This window comes from Heliangelus exortis, chromosome 4, assembly GCF_036169615.1.
Source record: "Heliangelus exortis chromosome 4, bHelExo1.hap1, whole genome shotgun sequence".
Taxonomy (NCBI): Eukaryota; Metazoa; Chordata; class Aves; order Apodiformes; family Trochilidae; genus Heliangelus; species Heliangelus exortis.
In genome coordinates, this window is record NC_092425.1 from 43,327,193 (window position 1) to 43,350,555 (window position 23,363).

At 45.2% G+C, this 23,363-nt stretch overlaps 1 protein-coding gene across 3 annotated transcripts; it reads right to left on the bottom strand.

The window, feature by feature from the left end:
• Positions 1–1,144: 1,144 nt before the first annotated feature.
• On the bottom strand, positions 1,145–23,363 carry RASSF6 (Ras association domain family member 6). Of its 3 annotated transcripts, none has more exons than XM_071744199.1 (11): positions 23,264–23,363; positions 12,346–12,435; positions 8,448–8,526; positions 7,583–7,731; positions 5,600–5,691; positions 5,005–5,189; positions 4,600–4,701; positions 3,693–3,744; positions 2,808–2,926; positions 2,622–2,719; positions 1,145–2,094 (listed from the first exon to the last, which is right to left on the bottom strand). In XM_071744199.1, the coding sequence occupies exons 2-11, from the start codon at positions 12,414–12,416 to the stop codon at positions 2,019–2,021; spliced, it is 1,023 nt and encodes a 340-aa protein (XP_071600300.1). In that variant the 5' UTR covers positions 12,417–12,435; positions 23,264–23,363; the 3' UTR covers positions 1,145–2,018. The 3 variants fall into 3 exon arrangements, with proteins under 3 accessions (XP_071600300.1, XP_071600299.1, XP_071600298.1); XM_071744198.1 differs by lacking the exon at positions 23,264–23,363 and adding an exon at positions 21,969–22,091; XM_071744197.1 differs by lacking the exon at positions 23,264–23,363 and adding an exon at positions 16,785–16,977.

Sequence of the window (23,363 nt, forward strand, 5' to 3'; positions counted from 1 at the left end):
TGGGAAGGACACCCCCTCCTAGCATATTAAGATTTTATGTTCTGATAAAGATCAGTCTTCTGGAATTTAGGGGTGGTTTGGGTATTCAGCTTTTTCATTCTTTTTCCCTGAATCCAGATACAACCTTGGATTTTTCTCAGGAATAACTCAGTAGTAAAGTCACACAGGAAGCCTACTCAAACCTGCTGTCTTTATGACTAGTGTCTTAGGCTCCAGATTAAAAACCTCTGTTACTCACTGCTGCTTTACCCTGAATATTCAATGGATATATTTGGGATAAATTCTACTGTTCTTGTCTGTACCTGTCAGAAATGGCTCATGTAACCAGCCTGGGGTTCATGAACAACTCACACCACAGCCACGTGGCAGCTTTCTTTCACCAGCCCTTAAGCCCCAGCAGACTCTAGATCAGCTGTGCCATGTTCCATAGTTATTTTTCAGCATCTTTCAGTACCAGTTCAGCAAGACAAGTGAAAAAGATTCAAGTATGTAAAATTAGACCAAGTGGTGGCCAAGTGGCTCTATCTGGGAACTGTGCACAGATACAGAGGGTTGGAGAACCTGACTGGAGCCACCTCCTCTTTTCCACGTGGTCTGTGCATTTATTTGTCTTCTATACTCACACCAAGGAATTGTGAATATTTCATATTTCCCTAATTTCATACTGCACCTTCATACAACTACTCAAGCACTGGGACAAGAGAAGCAGCCTATCCTGCATTAAAAAAACCTTAAATACTTTCTCTCTGGTTCAAGTGAGGAGGCTGCTGCAGCATGGCAGATCTCCTTGCTCCAGCAGCCAGCTCCTGAGGAGTGTGGAGGAACTCATTCCCTGCTCATGGATCCAAGGCACCTGAACATCACCTCACCCCTTTGCCCATGGTGGTTTCCCTGGGCAGGGTAACAGACTGAGCATGGAAACAAAGCCCTTGCCCCAGCCACAATGGCTCCAATTAGCACACCTTCATTTTCAAATTACCATTCAAGTAACATTTCAGACAGTGCACATTTCACATTTGATTTATTCCACAATTTCTAGGCACCATTTTCTGCACATTGATCCCCTCCCTCTCAGTGTTACTCTGCATGAGCCAGAGGTAGCTGAGACACAACAGACACCCTGTTAAAAATCCAGACAATCAGCTGTGCACAAATAGGACTTTATTTACATATTCACACTCCGAGCACTAACATTCAGCACCCAGACAGGGCCCAGTGACTACATGTGGCTGGGGCCAGGCTGTCCCAAAACTGCCCCTGGGGGAGGACTGGGATGCTCAGCCTCTCACCAAACACTTCTCCTTTCCACCCTCAAACACAAACCACAGCAGGTGACACAGAACCATTTGTTTCACCACCATCACATCTGAGGTGCCTCCCAGGACCAGCAGGCAACACATGCAGTGTGAGTCCCAACTTTGCAGTTCAAGAAGGATTTCAGAGAAAAACTCCCTCTTAGGGTGGAGAGCTGAAGTGGGAAGGTTTCCATTTCTATTTTTTTTAATTATATATCTCAAAGCTTCAGCAAGTCATGCTCCTGCCCATTGTAGGGATTTCAGGTCTCTGCTGCACAGGTTTGGTTTGTCTAAAAGCCCAAGAGCAATCTTAGATACATAAATAACTTCTGCCACTTCTCTCTATTGAAAAGCTTCCTCCTAGTGTAATTTAACATTTCTCTAGTAAAAGGAAAACCATATACTTAATTTTCATATTTTCTGTACCATTAACACATGGGTTATTGCAATATTTTCCTTATATGCTAGACTTCTGGCAATGGTTTGTAAATCAGCAGGTTGTGAGGCCTTGTGCTTTTCACAGGATTTTTTTCCTTAGCTTGAGCATCTGTGTTTGGAGCATCTAGTGGATTGGCTTCAGTGCTTCCCAGCTTCTACTCCAGAGCTGTGGAGCCGTGGGATCAGTTGAGCTGCAGGATGAGGAGAAGCTTTGGCACTGGGGTGCCTCCTGTGCTGGTTTTGCTCTGAGCCAGGGCAGGGACAGGCAGCAGCAGGCCCTGCCCATCAAACCGTGGTCTCTGTTTTTCTAACAGTTCTGCTATGAAGGTGCTGGCAAATCATATTCTTCTCTTTCAGGTACCTGAGATGGAGAGAGAGGAGAGAGACAGAGAATAACAGATCCCAACAACAGATCCCTTTCAATCTCAGGCCTTTCATACACATTCAGAGCTATGGCTATGCATGAACCTGTACCTGCTGTGCACTCTGAGCTGCTCTCAGGAGAGCCCCTGCCCTCTCACAAGTGCAGTTTTAAAGGGACATGAAGAATTTGACATTTATCTTGCTTAAATTCCACCTAAATGGCACCAGTGTCTGTACTGCACTGATGCTTCCCAAGGAAATACATAGCAGCAAGTAGAGTAGACCAGCCTAGGGCTCAGAAGACAGGCAGAGTAAACAGAAGTGGCCCTGGGGGTTGGAATTTTCTGGGAAGAGCCCCCCATGTGAATGTAGGTGGTGTTTATTCTGGTATCTTTAACAGCAACAGCTCTCCTGAGTGTGCAGGAGATGAGGATGACCATAAATCCCACCAGGCTTCCCTTGAGTCCACCTCTTGAGCCAGCCCCTGACTGTAAACATTCTCCTGTGACCCCTGCTTCCATTTACCTTGCAATGGTCTGTTGAATCTCCTGTTCCTCTTCTTCATTTATTCTGTGCAGAATTGACTCCAAAAAGGGGAGATGAAATTGAATATACTGAGCAACCTACCAAGAAGAGAACGAGAAATGCCCATCAGGGAGCATGTTCCCTGAGACAGGCTCTGGGCACTACCACAACTGGTGCCATACGTACATCACTGCTGATCTCCTCCACGTCCCTGTCCATGAGGAAAAACCTGGCAATCTTCTCCGAGGGCCCCTGCAAGAGCCTGTGCAGTAAGGGAACATCTCCACTCCTCAGCTGCTTCTTTTCTGGGATTTACAAGGAACACAGGACACAGGGCAGTGCCTGGTGCTGCCCCGTGCAGCCAGCAGGCTTCTCTCATCACAAAGATCCTGCATCTGTCTCTGTGCAGTTACCAGAGACCCAACAGCCTCTAGGACATGTCTGCAGGAGGATGGGGCACCTCATGGTACTGTGCAGTTTGAAAGGAAATGGTAGAGGCAGCAACAGAGCTGCAGCTCAGGGAACCAAGTCAAGGATTTAAGAGTCTGATCCCAGGCCCCCCCAGCTTGACCATGATTCCCTAACTACTCCATAATTTTCAAATATAATTTCAAATCTTTATTTTGACATTTAAAGGTACATGCCCATCAGTTCTCTCCCATTTTTTCATGTATTCCTTTTAATAAAGGTGAAATTTCCCTTTTCCTGAAGTAGCAGAATAAATTGTGTCACACAGATAAACATTTTCCACTGAAAAATGCCTGCCCAGGCCTCTAGGCTCCAGGAGTGCCATCCAAAACCTGTCAGCTCTAACATCCCATAATAGCAGCCTGATGCCCCACAGCTGCATGGAGCAGAAGTTGGAGAGAGCAGAAAAGCACCTTAAACATGGCCTTCAAAGACAGAGAGGAAAACGTGAACCAGCCACCCTGGCAGCACACTGCAGACACCCAGCTCAGGTTTTCCTCTCCGAGGAAAAACCTCCAGGGGGTCTCCAGAAAAGCCAAACCCCCACCCTGAGCCCTGCCCAAGGATGAATCCTGTCACTCCAGGCAGAGGGAATGCACTTACCTCCAGATGCATGGATAATGTAAAGTGCAAATTCCTGGGGGCTGTTTTCGATCTGTTAACACAAACAGGAAAAGTCCCTTCAGACTGACTGATGCACTTGCCCAGCACTCCACTGCCTGCAGTTCTGCTGAACTCCTCTCTTTCCACTCACTCTCTACCATGTTACAAGCTGCTCTGTAGTTCCAGACTTCATGCTACCATTCCTGCAAGCCAATTCCTCCTTTCAGCGTGGCAGGACCAAGTGTTACTGACTGGGTGAAGGGATCCTGCAAAGTCTCCAGGCAAGGTAAATGGAGAATTATCAAGCCTGCACACCAAGAAGCTTTGGAGAATGTAGAGATGGGAGAAACACTCCCAGAGACAAATGTGTTTCTGGCTGGGTATAACCACGTTGATAGAAGATGGTACCAAATTAAAAAAGCTGTTTGAGAGGATGGCACTGATCACTAGTTTTAACTGTGACTTTGTGGAGCTCCCCTGGTGCCTGGATGGAACAGAGCACACATCCCAGCCCCTCGGGCTAGAGAGAACTCATTAGCTGTGCTCTGAAGCAAAGCCCCAGCAGCAGTGCCCGTCACCAGAGGGAAGCAGGGCCCCACAGGGTAAGCAAACAGCTCTTCCCGCTGCTGGCAAGTCCCTCTCCTGTGCCCGAGTTTGGAGAGCAGCAGTTCTGTAGTGATCTTACTTCCCTGCACAGCATTGCACCCAAATTAACCGAAGCCCAAATAGCCCTGAAACTTTTGTAAAATAAAACTAACCCATCCCTTAAACGTGGTCCGTGTGGTTTTGCTGTGCCCTGCTCCATGCACTCTCCCCTCCCACTTATTTCCAGCCCCTCAGGCAGTGCAGGGGGGGACAGCAGGGTTAACTGGACCCTGCGTTGCCTCCTGTAAGCCCCCACACTTACCTTAAACTTCCGAAGCAATTGTTCTATTACTTGTCTTGTTCTCATCTGGCTGTTGATCCTTATTTTGGTTTCTGATCCAAACGCTGGAGTAAAAACTGATGTCTAGGAACAAAAAAAGCAGGGAGAGGGAATGAATGAGGACTGCTGAATTCCTCCCAGAGCAAGCTGCCCGGGGTGCTGGCACTGCCGCTGTACAGCAGAGGGCAGGCAGTGTCCTCAGGACCACCGCGGCCCCCCCTGAGCACACAGAAACCCCCCCTCTGGAGCAGCCCCTGGCAGCAGAGCCCAGGGCTGAAGCCCCAGCCCCCTCTTGACTGGGGGCTGCAGGGGAGCTCCAGAAGCTCAGCAGTGATCTGTCCCACTACCTCACCTCAGGTGATGAAAAGCAAGCCCAAAGGTTGCTACCTCGTAGTTGTAGAAGTGTCCATTGATGGAGAAGCGGTGCGTTTCCAGCCCTATCCTGGCTGGGGGGGGCAGCCTGTTCCTCCTGAGTGCAGCCGCGGCGGTGCTGCCGGCCCGGGGCAGGGTGGCACAGTCCTGCTCCTCACCACTCCTGCCCTGCAGGGACTGCCTTTCGTGACACGAGAAACCTGGACAAAAAGAACCACAGCACCGCATCACACAGCTGCTCTGCGCTCCCTGCCAGCAAGAACCTTCTCCTTGTGGATCGATTTTTAATTTTTTTCGGTTGTTTTTAGTGTGGGTGTGGGAGAAGAGCCTTAGGCAGAGGATGCAGAGCCCCAGGCTGCCTGCAGGGGCCACAGCTTGCTGGTGCTTGGGTCATTTCCTGGGGATGGCTTCACTGGTGAAAGCACAGCCCCCCAGCACTGTACCTGCACAGCCACGGTTCCACCAGCCCTCACCATGTCACCAGCACATAACAGATGTAACACAGACAGAAGATTCCCTTTACAGGCAGGGCAGGCCCAGTGTCTCCAGTTATTCCTGCACAGTTACAGAACAGAGAATGTTTAGTGAAGATGAGAGCACCAACACTAACCTTTCTCAAGGTCTGGCTTTTCTTCAGTGGATTTCAATGTGTCCCCACTAATATGATGCAGGTCATCAAACTCTCCCCAGCGTGTCATTCCCCTGAAATACCAAACACATATTTACACTTGATTAACTCAGCTATTTCAGTTTCTTCTGTAGCCAGGCTTCACTCAATACATTCCCAGCCCTGTTCAGCACTTCCTAGAACACAACTCCAGATACTGTGGTATCTGGAGCCAGTAACTTCAGTCTGCATCATAATAAAAGTAGTTATCACAATGTGGTATGAGCAGGACTCCCAGATGTAACAGTCCTACTTAGAGTCCACTGAACATGGACCATGGTGTCCCTAAATAATTTGCAGTAATCATTTCTCTACTTTACAGCGATGCTCTGGGCTAATCAGGGTCCCAGGCAGGCACACAGAGCACACACACATTTCAGTGTAAATGGTGGCAGGACACAGTGTCTGTTACACAGACAGGGACATGACAGCTTTAAGCTGACCACAAACCAGTCAAGTTAGACAGCAGGGAATTCCATCCAGCCTGTTTTAAAAGCAGCTTCCTTTATGTCAATATTTCCATAAATCACTGTATAAACTCTCTAGCAGAGTATCTTTGGCCAGTTACTGCTCTGACTGAGAATAAATTCATAAGAAAATGTTAAAGATTCATTTCCTATATAAAAATATGCAAAACAATATTCAACTAACTCCAATGAACATGGCCAACGATGATCTCAGTTGTGTTCTGTGCATTTTAAAAGTTCATTTAAGATCAAACAGTTGAGCTGCTCCACATACCTTAGAGCATGTCAGGGCAGCTTCACAGCTCTGTGATCATGAATTAATATTTACTTTAAGACTCAGATCTCCACCAGTCATAAGTTTCTTGAGAAATAAAAGGCAAAGCATAACTTGAACTGCCAGGCAGTCCCCCACCCCACAGGCCACATGTCCCCCCAGGAATGGAGCTGGTCAGGATGAATGAGAGAGCCCCAGATGTGGCTGAGACTGGAGCTCTGTGCTGGTCACTCCTGTCAGGGCACAGCCCTTCATTTCAACAGAAGCCATCAGGAAGAAGACTGTCCCTGACACTACTGGCACTCCACAAACTGCCATCAGGGTAGAACTGAATCTACAATTCAAACACCACATGCATCCTAGCCCAATGGATTTCAGAAAGTGAGCTCTGAAACACAGGATTTCTCAGGGAGACACCAAAGGTGAGCATCAGCTCAGCCTCCACGTTGCACTTCACTCAGCTTCAGATCATCAGGTGCATTTCAAAATTCACCAGTGAAGGGTTGGGAAGTAGTGTTCAAAACAGAACACGAGTTTTAAAAGAGGCTGAAAATCTGGCAGGAGTCAGATGAGCACAATGCACTCAGCTATGAAGCCTCCCAGGCAGCAGCCTGCAGGAGCAGCTGATCTGTGTGTGCTCCTAATGGGTTTAAACACCAGATATTAAGTGACAAGGCCAGCATCTGTTCCCTAGCTGGGAACAGACCTGTTCCTGCCCTGGGAAGCCATGGTGACACACCTCAAGTACCTGGGAAGGTAACCTGTGACAGACAATCCCTTAGCACTAACCTACCAGCTTTGTGCTTCACTCTGTAGAACATGAGGCCTTTCAGGGGGTACCAATGCTATGAGGTGTACATGCATGCTTGTGGGGTTTTGATTGGCTTTGGGGTTTGGGTTTTTGGAGGTTTTTTTAAGGTTTTTATATACATAATTTTCACTGTCAGCATAGACAAGAGCAGCTTCTTCCTCCTCAGCTGTTCAGCTGAAATCCAGACAAAGATGCATCCTTCTGCCCAGGAGAAGCTGTTGCAAGACCACAGCAGTTAAAGTGCTGCTGGGAAAGTGGCCACCACAGCCCTTGGGGAACCTGGGACTTCTAACCAGCCATACCCAGCCAAGCAGCCTACATGAGCTGCCTTCAGTTACCAGCCTTCCTGCCTCCTAGGGAGGTTGAAACCTTACCTTTTATTAGAAAACAAACCCTCACTCTCTGTTGACTTCAGGGTAACAAAAGAGGGTATCTGCTTCTCATCTTGAATTTTCAGTCGGATAGGATGTCGTACTCCCCAAAATATTGACAAGATTCCTTCAATAAATGGTTTGCCTCCTCGCTGGAAAAAAAATAAGGAATAAGGAACATGGCATAATCAAGTAACAACAATCATGTAATAATCATGGATTTCTCATCACATTCCAATTCCTTTGAGAAAGTTGCTGAGGCTGGCACAGCCCTGGAACAGGGCAGATAGAGAAGCTGTGTCACCTCCAGCCTTGGGATATTCCCAGGACAGGTTGCTGCAGCTGTCCTGATTTCATGTCAGCATTCATCTGACATTGACCAGGAAGCTTTCCAATCCAACCAAGTTATTCCCTAAAATTACAAGTCCAATGCTATTTGTTCTATTTGGATGACTACCTCTTCCAAAACCAGGATGTTAAGAAGTTGGTAAAGGAGAAGAACGGCTGCTGGCACAGGAGGAGGGAGCAGTTAACCATCCTCTTTGTCACAGACACTGCATCAGTCCAAAACCTCTCACAGTTCCCTTTCTTGCTGACATAAAACTCACTGCAGAATGAGCTTACAGGAGTGAGGACTGCCCATTTTCAGATCCTTTTTGCCCAGAATTGCACTAATGTCCTTTTGATATCAGCAAAACAAACAGAAATATAAATAGTAAAGGAGAAGGAAGTTCAGACCTCCAGAACCCAGGAGTCTGTGGGATGAGACACGATTCATGCTTGACACACAAAGGCCCACAGACCCTTCTGGTCTCTTCTCACACAGAGGAGACATTCTTGTTCCAGTTATTTTTACACAGAACCTTACCTGATTGTGTGACAGCTGCAGATTTTCTTGATCAGAATAATAGGAGTTGTAAGTCTTCAGAAGAGAACTGAGCTGCTCTCTAGAAAAAGATCACACCAAAAAAATTTATTTTTAAACACATCTATCACTGTAAAGCCTAGGTGCTAAGTGTCAGAGAAACACCCTGTATCTATATCACTGCATCTTTATACATGTTTGTTAATGATTAATAAACTGTTTCCTGGGAGTAAAATTTGGTCAGGATACTGGGTTGCTTCTGAATTATCTCTGAGGATCTGATAAACAGAGACAATTCATTAGTCACACTCTGATGTGGCATTAAAAACACTGCCCCAGAATAACTTGTACTTTGGACCTCTGTTTAGCAGGAGGGGAAGCAAAGAGGAAGGACACTCCCATGCACCCACGTAGCACTTTATTTCAGTTGGGTTACAATTTGTTTTCACCACATAATGGTTTCTATTGGCTTTTTTTTTTTTTCTTCTGAAACTCTTCTTGTTTCAAAATATCTCCAGTGTGCCTAGACAATTGCTTCCTTCTGCTTGAAATGTGACAGCTTTGCACTTTGCTCAGAGGAGAAAAGATGAAGAGAACCTCTGCCAAGAAGCAAGAATTTGAAACCTGAACTGGATGTCAAACAGCAGCTCCTGATGCAATTACCAAGAGGTAATTCTGCTTCGAATGAGGCAGCAATGCAATGTCAGCCATGCTGCTGCTAATGATGTTTAAAACTTAATATTAAAGAACCACCATCAGAAGAAACTTGATAAACTTCCATCACTGCTGGAAAAGAGGGTTTCAGAAAACGTTTCCAGTTTGATAGCATTTCAAAATAACCAAATGAGGGCTACAGCACATCCCAATTTCTAGGCCACAGCTTCCTCCTCCTACCTTTGGCAACTTCATCTGGAAAGGAAGAACTTTCCCTGCTGGATGTCAGCTATGTGATCTCCAGACCTACTGGGAAATTTCCAGAGGGATTGGGCTACTTGAGATCTTGAAATTCTGAGCAGCCCATGGGTGCACAGACAGCAAACATCCCTCCCACCTGAGCTAACAACAGCCCTGCTGCTGACAGCCCACAGCCCTGACACACGCACAGCCCTAGGCAACAGGGAAAAAGCAAGAAATGCCACATTGCACAAACACAGGCTGGGGGCTGATGGCTTCAGCAGTGTGGAAAAGTACCTTCCAGTTACTGCTTTTGGAGGAGGATACATAGCGAGTTGAGATAGGACAACAAAAAGGCAGAACTAAGTGATGGGTGTTCCAGGACCACCAAGAATGAAACACTCTTCCCCACACCAGTTAAACAGCAAAGATGACTGAGATTACACCTCAAGAAAGCAGTTTCTACCATAATTAAGCATGGGAAACAAGTGCAAGAAGCATGTGAATTCTTCCTCACCAACTGAGATGACTATCAATACTGTCTTGCAGCAGGGGGGATGAAAACACTAAGTTCCAAAGAGTTTTCCAAACTGAACGTGGCAATGTCCTGCTGCTCAGTGAGCTGGGCTCCAAAGCAGCATTTTCAACATTTATTTCCATCTTAGATCCTGGTTATACAGGTGGCAAAGGCCTTTTCCTTGCATTGCATTGGAAAAATCTCGAGGGCTATGGGGGATTGTGCTCGGGTCATTCCTCCAAAAAGGAAAGTTTTAATACCTATGAATCAGTGACAAGTGAAATTTTGATCATTCTGGCTAAAGGTAAGAAAGATAAAGAAGATCTTGGTTATATACAAAGGCAAAATCCAGATCCACTTTGCCTCTTCCATAGCCAAATTGAGATGAACACACAAGTAGGAGTTTGTTTGACAGTTGTTCTGATAGACCTGCTGATCCTGCTTGTAAAGTACATAAAGCATAAGTCTTCTTATACTTGGCAGCCTAATATCTTTGACAATCATTTTATTGACAGCTGTTATTCTGCAAGCCTCTCTCAGACTGAAAGTGGGGGAGATCAGTTTCCTGAAGAATTAGGACTACATAAGGACTTGGGTCATGCTGAGACCCATCTCTTACTCTCAGTCCAAGCTGGCTGCAAAGGCAAATAAACCCATAGGCTGAAAGCATTAAGTGATGTGGTAATGGTCACCTTTGGAGCAGGTTCTGTTTCTCAGAGCAAGCTCTCAAGATTTTCACTGAGTTTCTTGTCTTGTCTAGAACAGCTTCCCATTAAGTCCCACAGCAACTTGCACAAATAAATCTTTCAGGTTTCAGCCCTGCATTAGTGCAGCCAAGGGTGTCGAACCACAGGAGCCAGGAGAAGAGCCCTGAGGGAAAGATTTAACAGCAGCTCTCACTGACCTGCTTGTCCTTGTGTAGGGGAGAGGCATTAGAGAAGAAAGTCTTATTTTTTTGCCCCAGAAAGGAGTAACACGTGCACAAGAATGACTCCTGGTGTACTATCTTCCCTGCAGAGGCCCAAAGCCTGACCTGACCAGCAGGCAGAGGGGCACCTCTGAGAATGCCAGAAAATCAGCAGCTCTGCTGTGCTGCAGGAGTGTTCCTCAGAGCAGAGCTGTGGTACCAGCCCAAGGCAGACAGCAATGGAAGGCCAAAAGAACAGCTTAGAGACAAGCCTTAAGAACAGCTTAAAGACAAGCCTTAAGAACAGCTTAGAGACAAGCCCTAAGAACAGCTTAGAGACAAGCCTTAAGAACAGCTTAGAGACAAGCCCAGCAGAGGAAACCCTGATGCAGATTCACCACTTGCTTCAGTAATGAAGGCTGGGTATGAGAGAGCTGCAAGGTTAAGTGCCCCAGTGGTAAACCACAACAGAGCCCAGATTGTGTTCACTCAAAGCACTAACCCAGGACAAATCTGCTGTGTCTGCTCCTCCCTCTGGCCCTACACATCTATCCACAGGTGTTTATGGCAGTTCAGCCAGCCAAGCAATCCCAGGTGCTTTGGTCAGCCTTTGGCTCCAGCCATGGTGCAATGCCCCAACAGCAGGCTCTGCAGGTCAGCAAGATCTGCACGATGCAACTGAAGGAGGAGTAGATTCATGGTGTGGATGAGGGATGACAGTCTGGAAATTGCATTGGAAGCAAGCTGAAATACTTACAGAACATGGTAGTGCTTCTTGAAACCCTTCTTTGTTGTTTCACAAGGCAAAGAAGCTTGAACAGTACTTTAAACCCTGACTGTAATGCGGAAGGGTCTCAACCAGGATCCACCTTTCAGCACTTCAAAGGGTAAATATATAGGGGAATACATGGGTTGCCCTGGCACACTTCCAAATGCTTTTGTGTGCCAAATATGTGAAAGTTCACCCAGATTATTGCCTCTGACACAAAAGCACTATGTTCCAAATCAGTAGCAGTATAAAAGAAACAATTCTTCGAGAGAAAGGGAGGGACACCTCTATTGCCTGTGTGCTTTGCCCAGAGCTCTGACACTCTTCCTTACAAAGGGAGAAATCAATAGCACTGTTCATGCCAGGTAGAAGTGTTGGGATTCAGATGCAAATACTTATTGCAGCATGAGAAATCCTCACAGGCCCCCTTGCCACCTGGGACAGCAGACCAAGAACCATACCTCAGACCAGGAGAGCCCAAATTAAACACAGCAACTCACATTCAGTTTCAAAAGATTTCAAAGACAGGAAGGACTTCTTCCATAATTTGGAATTTTATGTCAGTGTCCTCTAAAAATGCTGTTCTAACAAACAAAATCCACAGACCCAAAGGTTTAATGCTCTGTTCTTTTAAATCTGTGTAAAGGGCAATCGTTCTGAGCAGATACTTGACAAAAAGCAAGCTGTGGGGACTGCTGCTGCTACAGTCTAGTTCTCTACAAGATTCCCAGTTAATGAATAAATATGATGTGACTTGAAAGAAACCAGCAAATTCATTAAATCTTTAAAAAAATAAAAAAAAGATTGCTTTTACCTGGTTATGAAATTCTCCTCATTGATGAAAACAGAAGGTAGATGCTGTGCTTTCATAGTCACTTTCTTCATTTATTCAGAAGAGATGAATCTAAACAAAAGGTTAAAAAAAATTTTATCTACTAATTCTACTAAGGAAGACTAAATGGTAAACACACCAACAAAGCCTTAGTTTGTCAAGTGGAACAGGCTCAGACACTCAAGCTAAGGGCTAACAATATGACATTTTGACTACTTTATATTTAGCCATAACATCCAAATAATTCCCACTCCGAGTGAAAAAAAGCCATAGGCTGTTCCCACCAACTATATACAGTACCTTAAATCCCAAGTATTGCATATATCAGGACTTTCTCAAATAGTTTTAGGACTGCTCTATAACACCAGGATTATGCAGTCACTTGTCAGCAGACTGAGACTATAACCCATTTACTGTTTAGGATTCATTTGTAAGTTATGGATAGAGCATTGCCCAGGGTCACAAAAAAGTGACTCAGCAAACTATCCTTAACCAGGTTCATAAAACTAGACAAGAGAAGAAGCCTTGATCCTGGGCAGAGTCCTGCAGCACACAGAAAAAGCAGCTGAGACATTAAAGAGGGAACAAGGCTATAATTAAAGTGATGTAGCAATATAATTTACAGATCACAGTGTAGTGATTCCAGCACTTTGTGCAGGCAACAAGCCAGACCCACGAGACTCCAACAATGCATCCTTCAGTAAGCTTAATTATGGAGTCTTGGCTGCTTCCATTCCCCCTCAGGTACCAGAAGAAAAGGCAGACTGAGGAAAGTAACTGAACTGAAGAAATGAAGAGACCCTAAGGCTCGAGACTGACAACTAATGCTGCACTGAAAAAAAAATAAAACAGCTTCATCTGAGCCCAAGAAGTGGCATCACACAGACAGGTGGAAGAAAGTTAATCCCACAGAAAGCAGTCACTCTTCCAAGGACTGCTCTAGAACTTTATTATTCCACTTTTATTTCTCTCTTACTTGGGCATTACAGCAGAGAGATTTGCCTAACAGCACTTGGTGTCTGTTCTCCCCCAGGAGACTGACTCGAGTCTGACATCAGGCTGCATGGGACACAGCTGGGTCAAAGCCCTCTGAAAAGTAGTTTATTGTCTACAGTAGTAATGGCAAGTAGCCTTCAGAAAACAAATTTAGATAAGAAATTCAAGCTTGAAAAGATCACGTCTAGCTTGGAAGTGACCCTCCACTACCAAGCTGCTGTTTTGGAAAAAAATACATGAAGTTTCCACAGTCTTGGTGAACGACTTCTAAAAAATACATGGGAACAAATGGGAGGTTTAGCATAAAAATACATTGCTTTCAACCTACAAAAGATATAGGAAGTTATTTCACAACATCTAAAACCAGAGTGCAGTGCCAAAAAGAGCTTGAGGCAAGCAGCTGGGGTTTCTAACAATGCCTGAAAAAAGCAGGAAGGATCCCACATACCCGTTGTCCTTGGGGTGACATCCATCAAAGCAAAACCACCCCCGAAAGCCAGAGCAGCCCTGGGACTGCTGCACAGACACGAGTCTGGGTGTAAAGGAGAGACTGCAGCACACCAGTGTAATGGTGTTGTTCTTTGCCTCTGAAATGAGTTCAGTAACCATCGGCCACACCTTGAAATCTGCTTTTATGTGATTTACTAATACCTCTAACTGACTCTGCTGCCGATGCCAACGTAATTTCAAAACAATTTTAAAAGATGCAGAGGAGTTTATGTACATTGGCACCTGAATAACTGGATATATACACTTGAGCTTCTTCCCATCTGTCAGGAAACAACATGTTAAGAAGAGCAGATAGCCAAGTCATCACTATTAAATGTAGAGCAGCGACTCCAGCAAGCTCCAGCACCGCTTCATTGCTCATGGTTGCATTTCTTTTCAATAGAATTTGACCTCAAAATGATTCATATTAAAAAAAAAAAAAAAAAAAAAAAAAAAAAAAAGCTGATCTCTACAGATTGAGAAAAGTGATCTTTACATGCACACACAAAAATAAAAAGTTTATCACCGATAATCAACGCATTTTGTTGCACAGCAAATGGTTCTAACTATATTATTTTCCTTAAAAATCTCAAGTACGTCCTATAGTAGCTGGATGCAATTAAAACACAAGACAAACAGGAAGAGTAGTTGGGGATGGGAACAATGTACAGTCATGAGGGGGCTTCTACAAAACATTTCCCCCCCACCAGCTCACCCCAGGGGTAACACACTTCTCCACGTACCCTCCCCATAGGGACATTTTGGCTGCCCACATCTTGCAGCCCTTCTTTTCAGTTAACCCTGAAACCTGCAGGCTGAGAACATGCAGTGACTTCCCCAGCACAGGTAGTTGACACCACAAATATTTACACTGGCTCTCCATAAATCCACAAAGCTGTCACATCTTCTATCACCTCCAACTATTATTGCTTTCCACATCACTTCCAAGTGGCTCTTCTGAGGGAGAAGTGAAGTGTGGGTTTTTCCATTGTTGCCTACGATTCAAACAAAAAAAAAAGTGCTAATTTCCCAGCTCTTCCAAGGGTATGACTGTGCCCATCTATTCCAAGCCTCTGCTCACTTGGCTAGTGTTGGGCAGATGTCTTGAGCTGCCTTGTTCTGGACCAGAACCACAGAACCCTCTCAGACAAGTAACCTTGAAAGTGGGACCTTGGCTAGACTTAAGCAAGAAGAAACTTTATGCTTGGATGAAGGCTGACTGAGGCCTAAAATACTTTTGGAAGGTGAAAAAGACACAGAAGGGAAAGACAGGAATAAATCAGAAGTGGGGCAGATACAATATGAGAAAGGGAAAAAACCCAACACTGCATAACCCCAAAGCTGTGAGAGGATCAACAGCTCCAAAACCAAATCTCACACAGATCGTGAGCTTTACTTTTCTCTAAGATTTGCATCATACCCAAAATATTTATTTCCAAGAAGAAGTCAAATTTTTAGTGGAGAGGCACATAGATAATTTCCTTAATTTTATTAATAGTGATTTTCAAGTTATCTGCTTAAGGGGACCGCACAGGGACGGGACAGTGGAGGAATGACAGAGTTTTACAGAAGGCAAAGTTTGAAAGGAGGCAGCTTAGAGGAGGGAGACAACAACCAGAGTGAAGCCAAGCAGGAGCAGCAAGGCAGCATCTTGTGTGCAGCAGCCTGCTTGTGCTTTTTGGTACATCCACGGATTAATACAGGGACTGAGCAGTGTGCTACACAGAGCTCCTCCCAGTGTTAAAAACTAAAAATCCAAACCTCCCCAAAGATTCCTGGAGATTTTGACCCCGTGCTTCCCAAAGCTGTTCCAACAGCAGCAGGATGGGATGGGGTGAACCTTCTCAGTTTCTCATACAGGAACCACAAGGCTCAGCTGCCTATGAACACAGCTACCCACAGCACACATACATCTAATACTTTGTACAGCTTTGCACTGTAGGCACAATAGCACACACACCTAAGTCATTGTCTAAACTCAGAGATGTCTGGTATTTAGCAAAGTTTTGGACCATTATCTCTGTATAAAAAATTTAGGATTTCTTCACATACATAAGAAATTCAGTACCAGCAGAATCAATTCACTAGTCTTTACCCAGTCACACACTCCAGTTATGAGCTTTCATGTCAGTTTGTTTGCTTTCTATGTTATATGTCCTCAACACCAAAGCACAGGTCTAACAAAACCAAAGTATTTATTGCAAACCCCACTGAAAACAGGGGGCTTTTTAAAATTTGTCTTGCAGTTGTTTTCACACTTTATTTAAAAAAATTAACTCCTACAGCAGCAAGCAGTAACAAGCAGTGTAACCACTCTGCTCTGGCAGGTTCAGAAGGGACTGCAATTGCTGAATTGAAAGTGAGTTGGCATTTTTCTGTGAAAATGTCCCCTTCACCTGGAGTCACACAAGCAGATACACACAGGTTCCCTCCCTTCACACAAAGACTGATGGCAGAGCAGGGCTTACACCAAATGTATTTCAAGCACTAAGCAAGCTACTACTACAAAGAGAAGTTACTTTGTGTTTCAGGTGGCTGAGGAAAGACAGCTTTTGTCCACCAAGAAGAGCAGACAAGGTCACCCATGTAACCCTTCAAATCGCAGCGGGAGTGACTGAAGGGCAGCCCAGGCTTACACCCAGGTAGACACCCAGCAGCAGCATTATCACCTCCCCCTTGTAATCACACTGTGCCTCACCCACAGCCTCCTCGAGATTCAGGAACTTCTTGATGAGGATTTTTGACCGAACATTTCTCCTTCCCTCTGGCACCCTAATTACCCGAAAGGAACTGGGCTGAAGTTGTGGGTGACTGCAGGGGACCTTGCTTTCTCCTGACACTGCAGGTTAGGCAGCAAGCAGCACAGCTCCAGCTCTCCGGGGCACTTACCTGCAAGTAGGATCAGAGAAGGAGAAGCACGGAGAGGTTTCACGTACCTTTCACTGAGCCCAGGGAAAAGGCATGACAGCATCGCGCCGCCTGACAGCTACCTCTGCTACTTCATGGAACCCACACAGCTCTTAATTACTGTTTTGCTTAACTAACTGGGAGTGCTGGAGAGCCGGGACACTCCCCACAGCTCGGTGCATGTCGGGAGGACTCCCAGGACTCACCTACCCGCTCCCCTTCCTCCCGGAGCCTGGCAGGAGCGCTGCCTCCCCCAGGCTCACACCTACGGGAGCTCCACTTAACACTTTCACCACTAACCCTGGGACCAGAGGCAGCCTGCTGGCTCCCAGCAATCATTTACTGGCAGCCTGCACCCTGAAACGTCCCGTGCTGAAGGCGCCGTTAGGCTTTAACCTGATTTCTAATCCACACCATAAAGACATTTTCTCCTTCTCCAGATACGTGCCAGTCTTTGGGGTTCAGTGGCACACCAACACATACAACCAGATCATGCCTCAGTATAAATGTCTTTATGACATTATGACCAACATTCTGACAGCACAACTTGATCCCTTGGTGCCACACAGCTGTATATTTAATTTCTTGCTTGACTGTAGAACAGCCTGGTGAATATTATTCATTGGGCAAGAGCCCAATGTAAGAGGATGCATCACTGCTTAGCTTAATTGCTCAGCAGCTAATTGTATAAGCAGATGTTTAAGCTGTAAAAAAATATTTGAATCAACACATACTTCCCAAATCCCTACTGTTTGACCACCCATTTACAGCAAGCAATTTACTCACAGGATCAAGACTAAAACTGGAAGTTTAGGGGGCACACAGAGAACAGCACGAAAAATACCGAGCCTGATTTTGCCTTCATATCATTGTGATTTATATCAAGTTACTTCTGCTTTTTATACATTTTTTCTGGGGAAGAGGGAGAACAGACCATAGGTACTTGATTCACATCATTACCCCCTGGTGTGCTCAGGAGTTAGACTCAGACAGCACAATGTACTTGGTACCTGGGACAACAGTTTCATGATGCTGCACTTCCCTCCATCTCTTCTGCACTTGCTTAACAAAACTCCATACCACTTCCCAACTTCCTTAAAGCCAGAGAGCTGATTTTTATCCTGTCACAGCTGCAGACACCTGAGCACCCTGCCTGAGGCTCTTGGATCAGGGAGCCGAGTCTGGCACCTCCATGTCTCTAAGCCAAGATAATGTCAAATCCCTGTGTGACAAGTGAGCCTCCCTGCTGGACACCAACACTACAACCCCCTGGGTACCAGGACCTGTTTCAGTATTTTTAGAACTGAAGGGCACACCATTAGCTTGCAACAGAGCAATGTGATTAACCCTCAGTGTAACACAACCTTCATACTGACTTCCAACTTTTAATTTAATCTTAAAAAAAACCAAACAAAGCCTTAATTTTCTAGGGGTATCTTTTTCAGGTTTGCAAGCAAGTTTGGAAAATCCAGTGCTTAAATTACTTAAACTTGTGCAAAGATGACTCAGGAAGAAATTAACTCAACAAGGCACCCAATTGTAATAAACGACTGTAGTTCTCATTTCATCCATACCATGTCTGGTGAACACAGCTCACACCCGTTTCTTGTTTTCCTTCTCACGTTTGAACTTCTCCTCCCAGTGGCCCAGTTCTGATCTCAGTTCAGGGGTACCCAGCTACCTGCTAAGTGCTCAGGGGGGACTTGGCACTGCAGACCAGCAATAGGAGTTACACCAGGAAAAAAAAAAAAAAAAAAAAAGAAAAAAGAGGTCTTTAAGACCACATAACAGAAATTATTTTAATGTAAATTCCAAGAAAGAAAACGTTTCTGTTCCTTTCCTAGCAAATAATCAATGCACAGGGAGCATTATTGCTTTTATCTTTCATAATAAAGATAGTTTATATGCCCTGGATACCTAAGAACAAGTCACAACTTGGTTTTTACTATTTTACTCCTTAGAAAACAGGGCAGTGATGATTTGTTTCAGACAGGCAGGGAATGTGACAGTCCTTGAGTTTTCAAAGGCTGTATGACATTTTTGGTTCCTGGCATGCTTAATATTAAAATAATTGTAAGTTAATGAATAACTGGATGTTGGAGTCCAGCTCTTCAGTAACTTCGCCTCAAATCATTAACAAACACTTAACTTACACTAAAGCTGTAAGAACATCTCAGGCAGAAAAAGCTGAGATTCCTGTTCTATTTGGGTATTACACAACCATAACAAGCAGGCTGGCCAGGGCAAGAGCACACCTGGATTCTGGACTTCAGAAGAAGTGCTTTGATGAACACAACTGGATATACATGAGCTCACAACAGATTTCCCTGCTTTATAGTGAAAAGGAAAATCCCTAATATTGTGTGCAGACACCTGCCTCAGGAAAACTTCAGATCATTAACTCCAAACATGAAAAATTCTTGGACTTCCTGAGCCAGTTACCACAATGCAAAGGTAGAGCCTGAACTGACAGATCTGAAATAGACATAAAACAAGCAATCAAACCTTGCCTTTCTATTATAAATGTTACCAAGAGGACCATGTTGCTAATGGCAACACATCAAGGAATTTTAAACAACTGCATTTAACCTGCAGAGACCCCCCCAATCTGTAGCAAGATTATTTTCTGTCATCACACCCAAGTGCCAGCAGCAATACTTGTGTGCCAGGACATGTTTTGCAGACATAGCTGATAAGCACAGAAAACAGAAACCAGGAAAGAGATGATGAGCTCAAATAAGTAATTGTGCAACACCCCCCCACTACAATGCCTTCTTATCTAGCATGGCCACAGTCCTTCACAGACACCATTTTGTGAATTTGGGGCCCACAAGTTTTTAAGGAACAGAAAACAAGCAGAGCTGATGTTTGCAGCACCACGTGTGCTAAAGGCTCCAATTTTTGGCATAATTTAAAGGGCTTGAACTTCCCACATAGTGACCTTTGCCTGCATGAAAAGCAGCTTGCAGATATTGCTTTGTCCCTGTGAGCCTCTGCTAGGGCAGCAGATCTTACCTAAGCATCTGAAGCACCATTAGTCACTCCCCATGGCTTGGCATTGATTACATCCACCCATTGAGGCATTCATTTGATATTACAGAGCTTTATAAAGCTACATAATGATTTCTGGTGCCTGGAGCTACAAAATATTACAAAGGGCAGAACTGAAGGGAACTGCCCTGTCCAAGGGAGCAGCAATTAAACAGCTCCTTACTTCCCGAGAGTTCAGCCAGGAGTGAAGTCAACTTCACCACACCCAGCCAACTTACCCAGCACTTGGAAGGCCTAACTCTTCTACACTGAGATTTTCCTCAAATGCACAATTTTCCATAAAATACTACTTCCTTGGATTGCTTTCTACAGTTCACTGTGCTCTTCTGTCTTCAAGACAGAAAAACCACCAGCCTGCTTATCTTTTGAGACACAATTAAGACCCCTCACACTCCTACCCCTAAAACCTCCTGGTTATAACTAACACAGGATCCTTTTATGCTCAGGTCACTGCTATGAAATGGTCATTTGAGGGTCATGTGGCTGCAGCACCTGACTCCCATTTCCAGTGTGCTAATGGTTTTTCTTTAATTGACCCTTTCTTAAAGCAGCTGAGCTATCACATGGCCTGTCCCCCCCTTTTTTTTTTTATTCCTGTTAAATATCAGGTCAGTACTCCCCACAATCAAATGCTCATCCTGATCTAAACCCGTTTTGAGGAAGCTTCAGATCTTAATTTTGATTTGGAGCTGTTACCATTGGTGCTGGGGAGATGTACCACCTGCTGCAGCTGGAACTGCCCTTCCAACCTAGCCAGTTATTTTCTTATTTTCTCTGTTACTTTTACACTTGCCTTCAGAAGGGTACCAGCCAGAAGGTTTGATTTGCAAAGTGTTGCATGACTGTTTGAGAGGGGACAATTACTGTGCCCAAATCTGCCCCATTCTCCTCACCCTGAGGTGGCCTAAATCATAATGCAGCCTTCAGCAAGAACTCTAACTCCAAAACATTTTGCATCACAGCTATACAGATGCAAGTCTGTATTTTCTTCACGAATTCCCTGAAGAAATGGGCAGTGTCTTGGCTCCAGTGAAGCTCAGTCCTAGAGTCACATTATAAATACATGAAACTGACACAAAACAGTCTACCAGGAATCAGTCCAAGTTGAATTTTAAACAATGCAAATCAGACATAAGTTTTTTTACTTTACTACATCACACACTACTGTGTAATGAACTGATCAGCTATCTCTAGGAGATGGTCTGCACTCTCCTAAGCCCTGTGGAAAGTGGTTGTGTCTTACTGAATTCAAGGGGATGTGACATGCTCTGAGTCTTCCCCAAGCCTAACTCTTGCCAGTTAGCCTGGCAAAGACACTACAGCTTTTCCCTCAGCTTTTCATCTTCTGAAAATGTACCCAGTTCCAGATCCTGACATGTCCAACTTTGTGCAAGAAAAGCATTCAGGCTGGAAAGGAGTAGCATGAGAAAGAGTGCTTTTGCTTTGCTCTGTGACGATGAAGTGAGGAGTCAGAAGGCAGTGGGCAGGGGGAATGCCCCATGCCTGAGCAGCCCCCACTGCTCTCAGCACAGACATTCCTCACATTGTGTCCCTCTGGCTCTGCACAGCTCCTCATTGTCTGCTGCTAAGCACAAGGAGCTGCAGTGATACGTCCAGCTGCTGGGGAAGAGAGCAGAAATACAGAGGTATCTGAGATTTAAAAACCTTTCTGTGTTGAATCTTGAGTGTGTAAGCAGATAATGTCCCTGAAGTGCATCATGAACCTTAGGCAGAGAGAGAACTGACTTTTTCATGTCTGTGCTGCACTAGATATCTAGGCAGATAGCAGCTGAGCTGTAAGCACCCATAGCATGCATTTCTTAAGTTTCTCTTGAAAATCTCTCACAAGCACAGAGAGCACTGCAAAGGAGAGAGTGAGAAGCAAAACCAGACTGGTACAACTGACTGAGGTTGTGCCTTGGGTTTGGTGGTTTGAAGAGACCTCTGTGACTTCTCAGTTCTCTCTAAGAAAGTTCACCCTCTACTAGTGAGACACTCCTCAGCTCTGCTCCATCTTCTTGCTGGAAAGCACCCCGCAACTGCCTGCTCTGGATCTCTCCTGCCCTCCTGGTACTGCATTTCCATTACAAGAGCAACTAACCCCTCGGGGCATTCAGCTGTCTTGCAAATTTCACCAAGACTAAAGGTATTTATATACTTACTGTGTCATATTCAGCTTCTTCTCCTGAGTGTCTGATTGTACAGATCATGTTTTTCTTCTCATTAAGATGCCCACGTCCCAAACTCCTCTGAGCAGGGTCCCAGCAGAGTGAGTGCTGCATGTGTTGGGTGGCAGCTGAGTGCCAGCTCAAGAGCAGAGGCAGTGAGTGGCATTCCAGTGGTGCTGGGTGAAACAAAAGTGCCTCTAACGCTGAAGGGATAAATCTTCTCTCAGTGCTTGGCTAGCATGCTAGGTTCCAGAGGAATTAACAAAGCTGAAATTTGGTCATCATTTAATGTCTTTCTGGTCTAAAAGCTCTTTTGAAAACCAAAGCTGGATGAAAGACAGTGGAATGTAAAATCACTATCTGATTTGGCCTATAAGCTCTGCCAGTTCCTGTGTAAGGCAACAAAAACAAGTCAATAGATGTTTAGAAGATGCTGGAATTCTGGGAAGATTCTTCCCTGTGCAGTTTTTTGGAGGGTGTGTCTTCCAGTTTGGAATTTGATCCATCTGAAACTGTCATTCTCAGCCCTGCAGGTGATACTTTGCTTCCAGCCAGTGCACATGTCCTTACAAGTGAAGAATCTGAGCAAGCTGCCCACTGGAAATGCAGATTCAACCTCTGGGATGGTGTTGTCCCAGCTTCTTGATGCATGCTGCAGAGGGGAAATGTGGCTGGCTGGCAGGAGGCAATCCTCATCCCAGGAAACTTTGGGCTGCTGCATGGCCAAGGCAGTCTCTAACAAGAGGATGGTCAGCCAGCTGTAACACTGGAGAGGAACAGGAGTGCCTATGGGACTGTAAGTTGGGTTGTACACTCCCCAGGCCTGTGCAGGGAGCACAGGTTCTAACAGGTGCAGGAACAGAAGGGAATTCAGGCATGAAATTTTATGCAAAAGTCCTTGCAGGAACAGGAACAGTGTCTGAGCAGTAGATGGCCAGAGACCTGACTGCTCCTCTTCTAGAGCACAGATCCCCTCTGGATTCTGTGTTCTTCTGCAGCAGGCAGCTCAGGAGCACTGCTAGAGGTGGCACTGAACTTTCAGCCCTTCATTTAAGGCAATAAATTTCAGAATTTCAGACATGTTGGTGAAAACCTAGGAACAGCCAGTGAAACACCCTGAAACTGAAGACTCAAAGGCTGACAACCATTTTTTCAAGACTGATGTGAATGCTCAAGCCTGGCATCACTCTCTTGCCATATAACATCACAGGGTTGCACTGAAATGACAATGTTTTTCAAGGAGGGCCAGACCTTTGTCTCTGCAGTTCACAGACATCTGCCTTTCTTACCTGGAATTGCATCACAGGTGACACTTTTCTGAAGCTGGATTCTTCTGCTTCCTCTTCCCCCACCAATGAGCCTGGCCCTGCTAGGTGCAGGATGTGCTGT

Excerpts from the sequence above, each read along its gene's own strand:
- RASSF6 (XM_071744199.1), bottom strand. The coding sequence starts at position 12,416 with ATGAAGAAAGTGACTATGAAAGCACAGCATCTACCTTCTGTTTTCATC. Across the intron at positions 7,732-8,447 it reads TGCAGCTGTCACACAATCAG|CGAGGAGGCAAACCATTTAT; the intron begins GTAAGGTTCTGT and ends TTTTTTTTCCAG. Across the intron at positions 5,190-5,599 it reads AAAGCCAGACCTTGAGAAAG|GTTTCTCGTGTCACGAAAGG; the intron begins GTTAGTGTTGGT and ends CTTTTTGTCCAG.